General features: G+C 35.7%; 1 protein-coding gene across 1 annotated transcript in view; it reads right to left on the bottom strand.

The window, feature by feature from the left end:
* The window catches only part of LOC149797730 (transient-receptor-potential-like protein), a 63,892-nt gene extending 60,118 nt beyond the window's left edge, over window positions 1-3,774 (bottom strand). The window contains exon 1 of the mRNA XM_089960796.1: window positions 2,806-3,774. Coding sequence (XP_089816922.1) covers window positions 2,806-3,774 — 969 coding nt within the window. The remainder of the gene's footprint in view (window positions 1-2,805) is intronic.
* Between the last annotated feature and the right edge of the window lie 14,312 nt (window positions 3,775-18,086).

Raw genomic sequence — 18,086 nt, 5'->3', positions numbered from 1 at the left:
AAAAAATGGACATCTGGTCTGGGGTCTGTTCAACGTATATTGAGAGGATAACCCATTTATCCAGAATGACGGAGCAGATGATCCAGAATGAAAGTGCATAAGTAAGCAGAAATATCATCCCTTCGTACTTTGAATGCTGCAAACAAGATCTATCTTCATCTTCTGATCTGCTCAGTTCACTTCAGGTACCACACATTTTTGAAGAAGGATCCCAAATGAGAAAGAAGTTTCAAAGCAAAGTACTGATTTCCCTTGAGCAGAGTTCAGGTTCACCAATAACATGTGTATCTAACTAATTTTGATTGATGAAGAAATTTGATGACTTTGAAGCAAGTCTTGTACATAAAAGTGAATCAGAGAGGCACTAGGCTGTAGTTTGATCAGTGTCTTGTTCAGCCATGTCAAAACCCATATCAGATTCCATTTGGGCAATGTGCCATGACCTTTGGTCAACACATTTATAAATGAGCAAGAAGGTCAAAGATATCTTTGTTCCGTCCTACCTTCTAGCATTCATGATGGCAAAGCATGTCTGAGGTCATGGAATGGCAACCCTTGATTGTCACTGCAGCTAACTTCTCCTCCTCAAAAGCTATGTAAAGTTAGTTATTTGTGGCACCAAGACAATTAAAGGAGATGTGTCCCTGCATGCACTACTGGGAATAAAACATTCCATTCACCCAAATGTAAGCTTTTCAAGTGGCGGACCTCTCTGTCCAAACAACAGTTATATGTTTGAGAACTTTGTTTTCTTTCAGAGGGCTTGTTTGAGATTAGCCAGACTTGTAGGTTAAACATCTCTGGGTTCAGATGGAAAACCTGCATTTTCACTTTGAGCAGGTGGGAAGAAGGAAGATTTTCTTGAGAATCTATGTTGTAAGGTTCAGGCAGTCACTAGTGGATCCATGATTTTTCCCACCTGATGGAAGCTATCAGGATTAAATAGCGCCCCAATTCCCTTGCTTCGGGGACCGAAGGGGTTAGGCAAAAATGTGTATGACTGCCATTCCTATTCAAGAAAAGGAGAACAATTGCCCAGGCTTTCAGATTTGAGACTACTGAGACAAAGCTGAGAGCTTGGAATTTCACTTAAATCAAGGGATGAAAGAACCATTTGGTGCATATTGACTTATCCATTGGACAGTAAGTCTAACACAACACTGAGCTTCTGTACAGGTAATCTTTCTGTCTCCAGTGACAGAGACGTAAGGAATCAAGGCATGGAGATGGCAATGACGGCAAAACTAACAGTGCCATGAAGTCACCTCTACATGGACCTGTGATGGCAAATGTTACAAGTATGGATTGAACTGAACTCCACCCAATTAATTAACAATTAATTGCTAATTAAATAATTAATCATCAACAACCAACTTAAGGCGTCTTTATACCTCACTTTTACTCCTGCCATTTTGTTGTTCTTACCTGTAATTTGCGATGGCAGAAAAATGTAGGGCTTAATATAGGCATAAGCTAAACAAGCTACAGTGTAGGGCCTCAGTCTGAAAGGGTCTCTCAAGAATTTCAGAATTGTTTAAAATTTGTTAGTTTTATTATAATTTATGTTTCAAATAATAATTTAACCCATGATTTCTTGCATAATAAGTTCACTATTATTATCTATGTAACATATTTTATATAAATTACATAATTTACATTGTAATAATTAGCAAAAGGTTTCCAAGTTCAGTTCTTTCAAAGCCTCGTTCTCTGTTAACACCTACCAAATAGGGCCTCTACAGCTTCCCATAGCTTAGGGCCTCACCATGTCTAAATCCAGCCCTGGAACAGTGGTATATACAGGTAAAATCAGACATGCATAATGGCAAACTTAACTGAACTGGATGCTAGGAATTATGAAAATGCCAGAGAAAATTTTGAGAATGAATAATGATTACCTTGATAAAACTTACAATTAAGGTAGTTATCTGTGATAAATTGTAAGTACTACAGACTGCAGAGCAGGCAATAAAGAGGACTTTAATCAGCTTATTGCATCATTAGTTTTTGAAAAATAGAAGAGCAAAAATATTCAGCTATGACGGAAAAAGTGACATTTGAACAGAAAATGCTAAGCACATATCCATGATATGAGAAAGCTCTGAAGGATTGCTCAAACTGATGAAAAGCCACAAAGTGTATGGAGTCTGAGGGTCCTCAAATAAGAGTATATTGACCTTGCACTGAAACAGGTGACTGATGGGATTTGGCATCCAAGTGGAGGCAACTGCAGTGCAATATCTGCCTTGGCAAACAGATGACTTTTTAACATTAGCATGGTAATGATTGTTTTCTTAATGTATTATGACACAATCATGTAACTAGAGAAGAAATATAATAGTACTAACATCGCATACACATCTGCACTAAACGTTTTCTCGAACCCCTTATTTATTATTCTGATTTTATTTGATAAAATGTATGTATGAGAAACTTTGATTATGATGTCATTCTTCACATCAAGAAATCGTTTGGGGCCCCAAGTGGCTAAGTGGTCTAGTGCTTTCCATTACGGATCACTGCCATCTCACCTGTCTGTGTGGGTTCAAGTCTCAGATTCAGCCAATGTGGGTATGTGAGAAAGCTTGCCAGTAGCTTCTCATTGGTCAGTGGTTCTTTCCGGGGTTTTCCCGGGTTCTTCCTCCACCATTAATACTGGCTGCCATGTATAGCCTATCGTGTGCTGAAAAATGGCGTTAAACCCTACAACAACAACAACAACAAGAAATAGTTCATTACTTCATCAGCTTCGATGTGACTTTTAATTATCTCTAGGAGGGTCAATTTAACAACTTATTAACGTACCTGCTTCTGTTCATATTTCAAAGCCAACTTGAGTCTGGTCAGTGTGAGCCTATCACTGTCCGTTGCCTGTGTTGCTTCATCTTCATTATCTATCTCTTTTTTTCTGTTGAGCACTGCAATTACTTCCTCACTGCTCCGACACTGATCCAGAAGATCACAGGCAAACCTCTTGCATTGGTCACTCAGACCTAAGTACATATCTTTGAACTCATTTTCACGAAGGGCAAGTTTTTCAAGCTCCCAGGAAAGCTTGAAAGCAGACAAAATTGGATCAGAACTTGTCAGTGAGATCCATGCTGGACTTGCTAGAGCACGATATGTATTGATTCTCAAAAGGGAATGTCGCAGACCATCCTCATGGACCTGTTCCTGGCAATGCCGACACTGACATGAGAGCTGGTGTGGACGATCAATCGTTCCACCTCGTTGCAACAAAAGGTGAAGTATTTCAAACTGGTTACAATGTGCAGCCAAAATTACTGGAGAAATATCTGGTGAGTAGTCTGAGGTTTCTTCATAATCACTCACATCCATGGAATATTTCGACTTTGACCATTCATGCCCAATCATTTCTGGAGTGATTGATGGATGATCAATCAGCATCTCCACGATTTTGTACACCCCTTCCCTGACAGCATACAAAAGAGCATCACCAATTTTAACCCCATCTTGCTTCAACAAAAGTTCAACAATTTCTATATTTTCATTGTCCACTGCAATCTGAATGGCTGAACGTCCAAGCATGTCAGTGCAGTTAACATTTACAGGTACAGGTTCTTGAAGACACTGGATCATAGTGTGCCTATCCCCTCTTGCAGCTGCCTCAAGAAAGATCCGTTCCTTTGGGTCAATTCCATGGCACAATTTAAGAGGCTCCAATGGTATGGATATGGGCTTCACCTTTGCAGTGCATTGGCCAGAGCTACTGGTACTTCTATGACTACTGACTTTGTGTACTTGTCTGGGCATCTTGATCTATGGCTGAAAGCAGATAGAACCAGTCATTTGAGATAACATGCTTCTAAATACAGTGATTTCCAATGACAAGCTTCTAAAAACAGTGATTTTCAATGACAAGCAAGAGACATATATTATTTCATTTTTATTTGTTATGTAATTATAAAGAAAAAAGCTTTCTTTCACAAGAAAAGCTTTCTTTAATAACAAGGAATTCATGGAATACTGTTCTTGACTTTATTGAAGTTATGGGCATGTAAAAAAGAACATTGTGTTGACAGTTATAATATCTTTGGGATGCATTATGCTCATTAAGTCTTGCATTTTTCTTTAAAAAGGGTCAAGACAAAAATTATTATAAATAGATATATAAATCATTATGTCCAGTGTTATGAGTATCCATAATTCTTCTGGAAAATAGTGAGCTAAGACTTTGGTCTTTTTTAATTTAAGAGCCTAAGTACTGTCATTCTCACATGATTAAATCCATGTTGCCTGATTGCCTAATATCACGGTACAGTATATAAAATCCGAGTTAAGAAATATTTTATCATTAATAAGACCTCGACCCAAAATTGAAAATGCTCTAAAGGAGTTCTCACAGGAGAAACACTCTAAGCTCATGTTATCATGCCACAAACCACAAAAAACAAGCCAAACAGTTTACAATCATCATTATAACAATATCTGATATTCTTATGCATGAAATTATTTCATTGTTCTAAAATTATTTTTTTGAACTATATCAGTACAACTAATACAATGGATGTTATCAGTTGTTTCAAATGGAATGTTCAATGATTTTGATTTTTGTCAACATAAACAGCCTACCAAAGGATTCTAGCAGCTCTAGACCATACGGAGACATGGACCGAGAATAAACTTTCTGCAAGTTTTAAATGCATCCAAATGCACAGTAATATTGTAATAAATGCAATTGTAATAAATGCAATTGTAATTGTAATAAAGATACACAGTTAAAAAGTTTCAACACATGAGAGGTTTCATTAAGACAGGTCCATAATTCAGCAGCTGTGGATTTAGAGGGGTTCAGAACAGCACTTTGCCACTCAAAATGGAGCACTTTTTATTCAAAACAAGAGTCCCTTGAAGGTATTGATGCTCTACTGGGCAAAAGGAATTTCCAGGAATTCAAGATAAGACCATTTCTTCTTGCAGCTGCTGAGCATCAAAACCATCTATGATATTTTTTCTGCAGGAATAACAAGATTTTCAAATTAGCTGTTGTGATGGACATATTGGACTTTAGATTGGAACCATTTTCATTTACATAGAAGTTGACATCATTAAATGTCTTTTGGTGAAAACTCCATGTTATAATGATTATTCATTCAGGAGGGATAGTGACATCAAAATTTTAAAGACAGCCATCATTGCGGCCATACTGGATGTACAACTGGCACCATTTTCATTTGGGAGCATATAGGTATCATTAGAGGTCTATTGGTAAAAAACCCATCTGATACAGCCATCCATTTGGAAGCAGTGGAGATAACAATACGTATTTTCAAGATAGCCACCATGGTGGCTATAACGAGAATTAGTAATTTTCATTTAGAAAAAAATTAGACACCATAAGAATTCTTTGGCTGACCCCCCACCCCCATATAAAAATGTATTTCCATTTAAGAGGAGTAGTGCAAAAACAAAATTTTCAAGATGGCCATATAACAGATGTCAGATCAGCACTATTTTAATTTTGGATGAATAAAACATTATAAGAAGTCTTTTAGTGAAAACCAGTAGTATGATAATAGTGGTCTGAGATTTTTGTTACTGATCTAGGTCAAACTTCTGATGTGACCTTGTCTTTCACCATGAAGCACCTCTGCAAGATGAAAATCATATGGGGATGAATTATGAAACATTACAAGCAATGATTATGCAGACTCATAAATAATGTTCTCATGAGGTGACCCAATGACTGATATACACTGGCAAACATTTACTCAACATGGTGTCAGACTCAGTTATGCTAATCCTTTAATCCTTAATACCCTTTGAGTACAGCTTGAGTACAGCTTGGTACATTAACAATCTAAATCATGCACACACACTCAAACATCTCTCTAATTAATTTGCTAATTTACTGTCTTCACTGGCACTGTTGTCACTACTCATTTTGATGTCTTTGCTGCTAAGTTCACTTTAAATGTCAGTGACTTCAAGTTTTCTCACCTTCTGTCATAAGCATTTAATTGTTTTAATATATTATTCTCACACAATGTCTGCAAAATATACAGCCACAATATTCTCTCACAATCTTGAACTGCTCTGGTGGCCTAGTGGTTAGAGCATCGACCTCAGATGCAGAAGGTCATGGTTTCGATCCCTGGCCAAGTCATGCCAAAGACTTAAAAAAATGGTACTAACAGCTGCCTTGCTTGGTGCTCAGCATTAAGAGGTTAGTGTTAGAACTGGTCAGCCTGGTGTCAGGATAATGTGACTGGGTGGCATCATGCTACATGTCTGTGGCATGATGCCCCAGTGCTAGACATCACTATAAACTGCCACACTACAGACATTGTAGCAATATGACTGAACAATTGTTAAAGCTACGTTAAAAATCCAAATCACATATACACACACACACACACACAATCTCAGCAAAATATAGCAAACTTTCAAAATAAAATACAGCCACACAAAGAAAAGAATATAGCAGAATATTCATATATAGTATAGTAATGATCAATAAACCTATTCCTGTGCTTTGGTCTCACAGAAAAAGGGATCTCCACTGCAGTATAGTCACAATCAATAATGTGGACCTGACTGAAGCACCCCATGCAAACATCACATGTATGCATAGGTTGTGGATAATACAGTTCTAATAATAGTGGTTGGTTTGTTCACCACATGAGCATGGATGCAAATCATAATTATGGATGTGGACATGTACATGTATGTACTTGTGCATGTACTTGTGTACATACATACATGTCACATCAATTTATCTCACAATCTCAGAAATGTTTAAGTAGCATGAAAATAGCAGTTTGTTTGGATAAGGACTTTCCTCTTGTACCCTCTTAGTATTTGTTTGGCAGGTTTGTGTGTGTGGACTCATGTGTGATGTGAGAACAAAGTCACTGGGGGGTTGAAGACTTTGAAAAAGATCTGTAAAAAAAATAATCTCAAACCACTATTATCATACTACTGAACCCAACTGATGTGACCATTCAGTCAGGAGAAATAGAGATAAAAGATTTTCAAGATGACCACTGTGGCTGCCATATTAGACATCAGATTTTCATTTAGGACTAGACAGACATCAGATGAAGTCATCTGTGAAAACATTCTGTTAATATAAAGGAAAAGCAAAATCAAGAGTTTTAAGATGGCTGCTATGGAGGCCATATTGGATGTCAGATTGACACCATTTTCATTCAGAACCAACTAGACATCAAAGAAGTCTTTTAGTGACAACCTTATATTAATATGACCATCCTTTCAGACAGAGTAGGAATAACAAGATTTTTAACATGGCCACTGTGTGACAGACATATTGGATGTCAAAATCAGCACCATTCTGATATAAAACCAATTTGACATTATAAGCAGTCTTTTGGCAAAAAACCCACATCATAATGGCAATTTAGGAGGAGTTGCAATAATAAGATTTGTACGATGGTTGCGATGATGGATGTCAGATTAGCACCATTTTTTTAAGTATCAACTAGTCATCATAAGGAGTGTTTTAGTGAAATTCCCAGGCATGTTGATGTCACTATCCATGTAGGAGGAGTAGCAATGACAAGGTTTTCAAGATGGCCACTGTGGCAACCATATTGGAAATCAGATCAGCACCCTTTTCATCGAGGACCAACCAGATGTCATAAAAAGTCTTTAATTGAAAAATCCCATATTGATATGTCCTGTCATTCAGGAGGAGTAGTGATAACAAGATTTTTAAATAGGGCAACTGTGGCAGCCTTATTGGATATCTGAGCAGCACCAGTTTGTTTTAAGACCAGTTAGACCATGGAGTGAATGTTTGTCTAAAGTGTCATGGCTACCCTTTGCTAATCCCAGAAGCCTTTGGTCTATGACTTGTAAAGTTAAACACCCATTGAAAGGTCACAATTTTAAGCAAAATGAACCACTTCTTCTCAAAATTTAATTTTCTTTCAAAAACAGAACCTCGATTTGCTAATGGTAATTTTGGTGGATCACAGATATGGAACATTTCTTGCAACCTTAATCTGAACTGGCATAGTCTTTTTCAAGAAGTCAAAAAATAGGTTTGTTGCTATGGAAGCCATAGCAAATGCCTTGGAAGCCACCCCAGATGTAAATTTAGTAGTACTAAGAAACTATCCTAACATGTTTAATCAAAGATGGCACAGCTGCATTTCTTTAAATATTTCAAAATATAATTTGCACAAGGTTGATTTATATATATAAAAAAACAGAATCTAGGGAAGCTATCTCAGACACAATTTGTTAGAATAAATTGTATACATGTATAAACATTCTGACCGCTCCGGTGGCCAAGTGGTTAGAGCATCCACCTCAGATACAGGAAGTTGTGGGTTTGATATCCAGCCAAATCATACCAAAGACATAAAAATGGTACTAACAGATGCCTTGCTGGGCACTCATCATTAAGAGGTTAGTGCTAGGACTGGTCGTTCTGGTGTCAGGATAATGTGACTAAGTGGGACATGATGCTACATGTCTGCGGCTGGAGGCCCCAGTGCTAGACATCACTATAAACTGCCACACTGCAGACATCATAGCAATATGACTGAAAAATTGTTAAATCTACATTAAAAATCCAAATCACACACAAATACAAACATTCTACCAATATCTGATAAAAATGGCTTCAGTCATTATGGAGAAGTGAAAGGAGACTTTTCACTTGGTTGCTACAGATGACATTGGGGATTTTGGATGGTTATGAATGCAGAAGAAGCAGTATCAAATGTATGGATTTAAAATTAAATACATATAATTGAAATGTCTCTCAAAATAAGTAGGTTACACTAATCTAACTGTGATCCTGTAATGTACTACTAATAAGAGACATTTACAGCTTTATGAGTATTGGTCTGAGACTATTAAAGACATCAACTATAATGTGTTTTGTTAATGTAGTAAAGTATAAAAACCAGGTCACTGTGGCTTTAGTTTGGGAAAGTTTAATACTTCAATAATACATGTACATGTAAAGTTTGATGAGCAGTGGAGAAAGTATTATAGAATATAGACTAAAAATTCATTATAGTAAAGAGTCATTCGAGCATGAAAAAAGGATTGCTGTGACCTATAATTTGAATAAGTGCATGATGCTTGCAAAGGTGATGAGTGTGGGACTTCTAGTTTAAATGAAGTGGGGTGAAATATCTTCTTGTGACCAAGTTAATCAAGTTTAATTGATGATAGTGATGTATACTTTTGATGCAATAAACAAGTATTTCTAGATTATGCATCAATATTAGAGTTTCATGGTTACAGATCTAAGATATGGTGGCATAAACAGATATTTAGAAAACATAAACCACTAAAATTTAAAAAAAGCAGGTCACAGTGATCTTCTTTTGTACACACCTATGTTCGTTGAGCCCAAAAATCAAACCCATGCAGAAAGAAGTGATATGTCAGTGATCTGTAAAGGTGAGTGCTTTTGACCACTTGGCCACCCAGGGCCCAGACACAGAAGTGGTTATGATAAACTTAAAAGGTGTGATGTACAAGTCTAAATAACAGAAGTTTTCCAGAATTGCTATGTATTTATTAAAATCTACTATAACAGTCAAGCCTCCATTATCCAGCCTCATAATTTTAGTCTCAATAAATGTTAATAATAACTAAAAAATAAAATGTAGATTCAATGGATATTCTATCAGTCTAGATGAAAGGTTAATCAGTGTACACATTATAGAGGTTTCACTGTATTTAACTCATCTATTAATTTAGTAAATTCAACATACTTACCAGCTGCACCAGAACTGGATGCTGGCTAAAAATATGATTTGTAATATTTAGCTTGTATTTTTTTAAAATACATATGAATCGATGATACCCGTCTATTTCTCCTTGAGTTTGTTCTTTAACTAAGGTGAACCAGTCTATGTCCAAGGACATTATGGTATATGCTTTCTTCTTTTGTTTCATATCTGTTATATGAAACCATGCATTTAACTATGAGATATGGCAAAATACTCTGTAACATCTAAGCATTTTCTCTGAGATTCTTTTTTCTCTATTTCTTCCATGTTTACTGATATGAAATGCTAACAATATAATTTAACTTTTACCAGACAAGAAACATAAGCAGATTACCCACATTAATAAATGATACAATCCATATGGTATTTATCTAGATGTTATTTGAGCATTACTCAGGTTGCAAACAATTATGAAAACAGAGCAAGGCATGATCATTACGTCTAGACTTAGATATTGTTTTATTAACAATAAATATATATTTTTTAAATATACAAGTTAGACTAGAGCTAGTAAGGAAGATGAGCAGATCAAGGGGCATAACTCTTCCCACTGATGACATGGAATGCTGAAAATCCAACTTATTCAAGGTTGCATCAATATAAAGGTGCACAATAACTTTGACTGAAATTTAATATTCCTTAGTAAAGTTATATGTTGGAAAGAATAGTTAAGAGTATGAGCAATCAGGGGCCATAACTCTTTTATATGATAATCTGTAACACTTGAAATTAAAATTCGGTCTTATCAGTGTAAAGCTGAATGCAAAATTTGGTTAAAATGCAAAAATAGCAAACTACAGTTATGCTACAGACACCATTTGGGAGTACAGACAAGTAGGGGATATAACTCCTGTAAATGACTGAATGGGATTTTGGAAATCAAAGTCATTCAGTCCAATCAGTCTCAAGCAACATGCCAAATTTTGTTGAAATCCCCCAAAAGTTTAGTTTATTTACTTTTCAGAAACTAAAGTATGGAAGGTTTGCACTCTGGAAACCCATAACTATGATAAAAAAGGGACTTAACCCATAAAAGTCATGTACAAGTTTATGAGACAATTCTCATACTAAATTGCAGATCATGTTCAATGCCACTACATGCAGCATTGCACACAACACTGCATAAGAAGTCAATTATCAAGTCCCATAAGTAAAGAAAAATGGAAATAAGACAGAATCCATGAAAAGCAATCTAGGTCTTGAGACAATTTACACACCAACTGTATCAGAACATGCTGAATGGTTTCCAAACCCAATATATCCGTGGCTTCATAGATGCAGCTAAAATAAATACATGCCTCAAAGTAGATTAGTTCTTAGCTAACTGTATTACCCTCTTTAAATAAAGTCATTATTATTATTGTTATTATTATTATTATTATTATTATGATTATTATTATTATTATCATTGTTGTTGTTGTTGTTGTTATTATTATTGTTGTTGTTATTATTATTATTGTTGTTGTTGTTGTTGTTATTATTATTATTATTATTATTTATGAGATATGCAAGGATCTGCTGTAATAAAAATTTGACACTGATGGAAAAATGTCAATAACTCCATCAAAATTGGGCCTAAAGACAAAAACCCTTTGCATGGCACATCTACATATAAAAGGCAATTCATGTACCAAACAGTATCCAATTATATGTAAGGATTGCTGAACTACACGCAATATACTATATGAAGATATTAAGTTAACTGTCTCGGGCTGCAACTATATTCAAAATGGAGTACATGAGATAAAACCCATAAAAGGCACTTCAGGGGCAATCAGACACTATGCACACCAAATTACATCAGAATATGTTGTATGGTTCCAGAGATAAGCATCTGCTGTGTTGGACATACAACATTTTGAAGGAGTGTATTGACAGACATCACTACAAACTGCCACACTCAGACTCCGTAGCAATAGACTGAAAAATTGTTAAAGCTACATTAAAAATCCAAATCAAACACAAGTAAACCCTGATCTACCCATGCATTATGCAATGACAGATCATGATCTGTTTGCTGTTGGATCAAACTTCCATCCATAACATGAAGCTAAATTGTTTTTGTTGATTTTAATGTTTTTTTAAAAACACATTATGAACTATATCATGCCAAGAAAATGGGAGCTAAGTGCCTTCCACAAGGGCAAAACAAAACAGTCCACTTGAGCTGGCCTGGGTGACCTTTGGATTTTGAGTCTGACACTCAATCAACTGAGCTGTCACAGTGTCTAAATTGAAATCTAAGGATTTTACCATTTGAGGAACTGCATTATTACCATATTTTTTCAAACATAAACACAGCTCCACTTTTATAACATTTTTACAAACATTTATTCAAGATGTCCATGTCTTATTAAAAACCCCACCCTACCCCTTATATACTTTTAAGCAATTTTACAAGCTGGGCCATCTGTGCTTATCATGGTAGAAATAATAAATAAAAAAAATTCTTCACAACGTAAGAAAATAATTCCAATTACAGTCAAATGTTTCTTATTATCATCCAAATTTTATCCTCAACTAGGAATTTAAAGCAAAAAACCTTTAAGTCCCACTTCAGTGGCATATTTCTTTTATATTTGCTAAAATTTATTCATCAAATTTTCAAGAATAATTGCAAAGTTGACATTTAATTTTTTGGGGTATTTTCGGTTTAAAAAATGGGATCTACGCATTACACAGCATTATAAGCGGGTTCGCGAGTTATCAGGGTGCACGTTATCGAGGGAGTGGTGTACCATAATTAACAAGAGAAAAAGTAAAAGCTGAATTTTCTGAAAATTTAATATTTACTTCTTTGTTAAAAAGATTGATTGATCGAATTTGTTTTATGACCCAGGGAACTACAGTTGCAGTCCAGTTGCATTCACATGACAGGTGATAACTCTTGTGAAATTTGCAAGTGCAAAGTGATTTATTGATCACATGCATTTCTCAGGTGATCACCATTATAGTTTCAAGGATTATATAACCAAGAGACCCAAGTGAACCTGATATTGCTCACCTTGGAGCACAGCTGCAACATTGCCTATTACTGTTGAGGTCATCTATCTTCTTTCGTAGAAATTATATATCGAGGATTACTTTCTTGGTATAAAAAAGACAAATCATTTATATAACCAGCATTTTCCTCTGGATCTGTCCCAGAGTCCCTAAGGTCTTGGCCCTAATTCATGAATACCAGTAGAATGATTCCTTTGGATAAATAGACTTATACAACCTTTTGCCATAAACAATATCCCCTTGACAAGATGTACTTTATAGCTACCTGTACTTATCAGGAAAGTTCAAATACATCATCCCATTCCAAAATTACAATCTGTTTAATATGCATACAAACAGAAATTTAAACTGAGTGGATAAGATTCATGTCAGGCAAGAGGCTTGCCATGTAGAAATCTTGCTCCCCAAGGGTGGTTAAGTAACCCTATCTTTTATATATATATATATATATATATATATATATATATATATATATATATATATATATATTCTTCCCAACGCACACCACTTTCATTGTTTTTCAGTGCATTATTGCAGACTACAGAGTGTGAAAAGTCTGTGCACAACATGCACATTCAACTATATGCACTGATAATGCCAAGTGAACAATTTCCTATAGACAATGCATGAATTATCTGCCTGTAAGAAACCATAAGATAAAATTTTACTGCCCAGGAAACAAACTTGCAATTACTTTGCTGATAGGCCAGAAAAAAATCTATGTTAGTGTGTTTGTATTTATATTTGTATATATATATATATATATATATATATATATATATATATATATATATATATATATATATATATATATATATATATATATATATATATATATATATATATAAAATAATGCCCATATAATGATAAAGTAGGTCGAAGTTATCAAAGATACAAAAACAGCTTAAATTAAATTATTCCTTAATAATTTCATCTGCAAGTGAAGCATTCTTACTGTATAAAGAATATTGGAGATAACAAAATTCTTAGTAATTTCATCTGCTAGTCCAGTATACTTACAGTTCTAGGAATATCCGACATGAAATTCTTTCTAATTTTGCTGCTATGTCAAAGTCCCTAAACTTTCTCCATGATTTGGAGCAAATCTCAATGACGGGAGTATGAAATCCAATCAGAAGACAGGACTGTTAAATAAAATGTGTGTAGATATGAACAGAAAATCAATAACATGAGGCAAACAGCTGACTAAAAGCTTTCTGTAATAAAGGCAGCCAAATATCGAAAAGCAGATGACACTGTTTATCAGAGCTCTCTAAGATTTCAAACTGTTAGTCTGCAATCTGTATATGAAGATTTTAATTAATGAATACCTGCAAATGTACAGAGTATTGTAAAATGCCTATTTACATTTTCTTGAAAGAAAAGTCTCAAAGGAAAATGCAGTAATTGAAATAAAGATTCACAAGGATACACATGAAATTACATTATTTTGCTTTTAGTGCTAGCAGTTAACTACAGTTGAGAAACCAAATCCATAAAACTTGAAATAATTCTCTAATTTATCTCTTTTCAACAATTTCCTTTCCCTCATTCACATCAATAAAATATTTTACCTAAAAGCCATGCAAAACTTCATCAGCTTGGAGAAGCCCTTCAACAAGAAAAACATTTAGCTTTAAAGCTTCCCTGAGTCATTAATAATTATTACCACAAAAGTGATGTTTTCATATTTATGATGTAAAATTAGTCTTGATAGCATAAAGTAACCCACTAGCAAGGGTGTAGCTAGGCATATTCAAGTACTCAGTAATCCATTGGCAGGGGTGTAATTAGACATACTCAAAAAATTAGTAGCCTGCTGGCAAGGGTGTGGATAATGTTCTCAATTACTGAGTAACCCATTGGCATAGTCAAGAACTCAGTAGCCCACCGGCTAGGGTATATCTAGGCATAGTAAAAAAACTCAGTTGCCACTAACAGAGATATAGCTAGGCATACTCAAGTTGTAACAAGATAACCAGGTGGGACTTCAGATTTACAACAGAACACTTTTGATGTTGATACAAATACAATGTTTAATGATAAATGACTTGAATGAGAAAATAATTATGATTAATGTGTGCATATATAATATCCAAATATTGGATCAATTAACATAATCTGCATGAACTAAATAATAAAAATACAAAATAAACAACTTTACACAGTACAAGCACAAGGGTGATAGATTCACAGTGATTTTACAACAAAAGAATGATGAGTTTTACTCAAATAGTAAAAATGTATCCACTCAAATAGTGAAAATGATGAAAACAAAAGGACAGATGTACAAAATATCTGTATAGTCCCAAAAAACACACTGGGTATTATAAACCCCAAAGATTAGCCCATGGCTCAAAGATTACCGTAAATGTATGGAATTACACACTCCATCACCAGCACACTTGGCTACCAGTCACACTAGTCAATAAAGCAGACAGTATACCAGGTTGGTCAATCAAGCAATCAGTGCCCACCAAATCTCGGTCAGCAATGCCTGATCACCTGCTACTCGACCAGCAACACTTTACTCAGCTCCATGGCTGCTATGGTTCAGCTTCACAGCTGCTATGGTCAATTCCTATGGTTAGCTCTACAGTTTGTACCACGATGACTCCAATCACTTCAATAACTCTGATCACACTGATCACTCTGGTCAGTCCGAAAATACATCTAACACTGTGTACTATGCATGCCACAGGCATACACGATAAAATATAATGACATTATATACAGTAAGCCACACAGATTAAATTATCTGCACAATAATTACAAAATACACAAGTTCAGAAAGGAACCTAACTGTGCCAACAAGAATCATACGGTACTAAACATTTCTTAAAAATGCAACTTATTATACTGCTAATATAAATCTCTTGCTAAGTCACAAACAAGAATAGAAAATATTTGCATGATACTACGTAAGCCGAAGTTACATAGAAAATACAAAAAAATAAAATGTGGTTGTACAATAGTTATAACTTATACACAAGAAATTGATAAATAACTCACATTACCTCTACAGCTGAAGATGTGCAAGTCCTTAAAGTAGACCGCTAACTGACAAGATGTTCTGTAATGTAAAGATTTTGTCATACGGTGAGACATTTATACACAGATGATGCCACAATACATGTCTGTGCACTGGAAGTATTCGGTTCTTTCCATCGAAAGCACTTTGCACGTTTTAGCATTTAATGAACTGAACTCACTATTTCAAAATCTTTAAAGAACATACACAAATCACCCTCGGGTATCGTTGTACACAAAAATCGAAACCCAAGTACATGCATTTAATAAATAAAAGGATTTATACAATTCTGTGACACAAGTACTCATTAGTCCACTGGCAAGGTGTAGTTTGGCATACTCAAGTATTCAGTAGTCCATTGGCAAGGGTGTAGTTCAGCATAATCAAGTTCTCAGTAGTCCACTGGCAAGGGTGTAGTTAGGCATACTCAAGTTCTCAGTAGTCCATTGGCAAGGGTGTAGTTTGGCATTTTCAAGTACTCAGTAGTCCATTGGCAAGGGTGTAGTTCAGCATACTCAAGTACTCAGTAGTCCGCTGGCAAGGGTGTAGTTAGGCATACTCAAGTTCTCAGTAGTCCACTGGCAAGGTGTAGTTAGGCTTACTCAAGTACTCAGTAGTCCATTGGCAAGGATGTAGTTCAGCATACTCAAGTACTCAGTAGTCCACTGACAAGGGTGTAGTTAGGCATACTCAATTTCTCAGTAGTCCACTGGCATATGTTTATGTGGGCATATTCAACATCACATGAGTGATGTTGAATATGCCTAGATAGCCTAGACATAGAATTCTTGATGTCTTTGGGGTCTGAACACAATATTTTTTTAACCTGTGAACTATTCGCTGTGTTTCCAATTTATAAAGTGTGAATCTTGTTTCTGAGTTTAAAAAGCTCCAAACAATAAGCATCCAAAACATGAGTGTACTATCCATGATTTATTTGGTAAACCTAATCAGTTTTAAAATATTCAAAAACCAGTTAAAATACAAACCAACATGATCAAATTTACAGAAACCATGTCTATCTCCATAAATGTATACTGTACAACAATTCTATATTACAAGATTTTTGTGGATTGAAAATTTAGAAACTTCAACACAAAATGCAAGTTTCATATTTGGATAGTTATATTTTATGACTTCATCGTTAAGAAGGTTATAATATAACTTTTAATGGGATTTAATTTACAATCTAACTCTTAAATGGCTAGATTGATAACATTTTTTCATTACTAAACATACTTCTGATACAGTACATATATAAATGTATACTGCTCCGGCGGCCTAGTGGTTAAAGAGTCTGCCTCAGATGCAGGAGGTCATGGGTTTGATCCCTAGCCGAATCATACCAAAGACTTACAAAAATGATACTAACAGCTGCCTTGACACTAACCATTAAGAGGTTAGTGTTAGGACTGGTTGATTTGGTGTCAGGATAATGTGAATGGGTGGGACATGATGCTACATGTCTGTGGCATGATGCCCCAGTGCTAGACATCACTATAACTGCCACACTGCAGACATCGTTGTTGTTGTTGTTGTTGTGGGGTTTAACGCCATTTTTCAGCATGATGGGCTATACATGGCGGCCAGTATTAATGGTGGAGGAAGAACCCGGAAAACCCCGGAAAGAACCACCGACCCACGAGAAGCTACTGGCAAGCTTTCTCACATGCCCACATTGGCTGAATCTTAGACTCGAACCGCCGCAGACAGAGGTGAGATGGCAGTGATCCGTAACGAAGAGCGCTTTAGACCACTCGGCCACTCGGGGCCCCTGCAGACATCGTAGCGATATGACTGAAAAAGTGTTAAAGCTATGTTAAAAATCCAAATCACACACATCACACACAAAGTATACACTACCCAGAAGGTAGAAACTACCGGTATCCATCAATAAGACTGGCAAAAGCAATAGAGCAACCCAAGTATTAAGTATTTTCATAGTTATGTGAAATAATAAAAGACATTCAAAGTTTTCATTTTTCCCTTTTTAATAGGTAGGTAAGCATTACATTATTAAAATAAGTTTACCCAGTACCTCGACATTTTAATATCAGTATACAATACATTACCAGTACCTACCGGGGCCCCGAGTGGCCGAGTGGTCTAAAGCGCTCACCGTTCCGGATCACTGCCATCTCACCTCTGTCTGCGTATGTTCGAGTCCAAGGCTCGGCTAGCGTGGGTACGTGGGAAAGCCTGCCAGTTGCTTCTCGTGGGTCGGTGGTTCTTTCCTGGGTTTTCCAGGTTCTTCCTCCACCAGTTATACTGGCCGCCATATATGGCCTATCTTGTGCTGAAAAAATGGCGTT

Source organism: Sinohyriopsis cumingii, chromosome 6, assembly GCF_028554795.1.
Source record: "Sinohyriopsis cumingii isolate HCF-2022 chromosome 6, ASM2855479v2, whole genome shotgun sequence".
Taxonomy (NCBI): Eukaryota; Metazoa; Mollusca; class Bivalvia; order Unionida; family Unionidae; genus Sinohyriopsis; species Sinohyriopsis cumingii.
The sequence above is the reverse complement of the archived record's forward strand: the minus strand, read 5'-3'. Positions and strand labels throughout refer to the sequence as shown.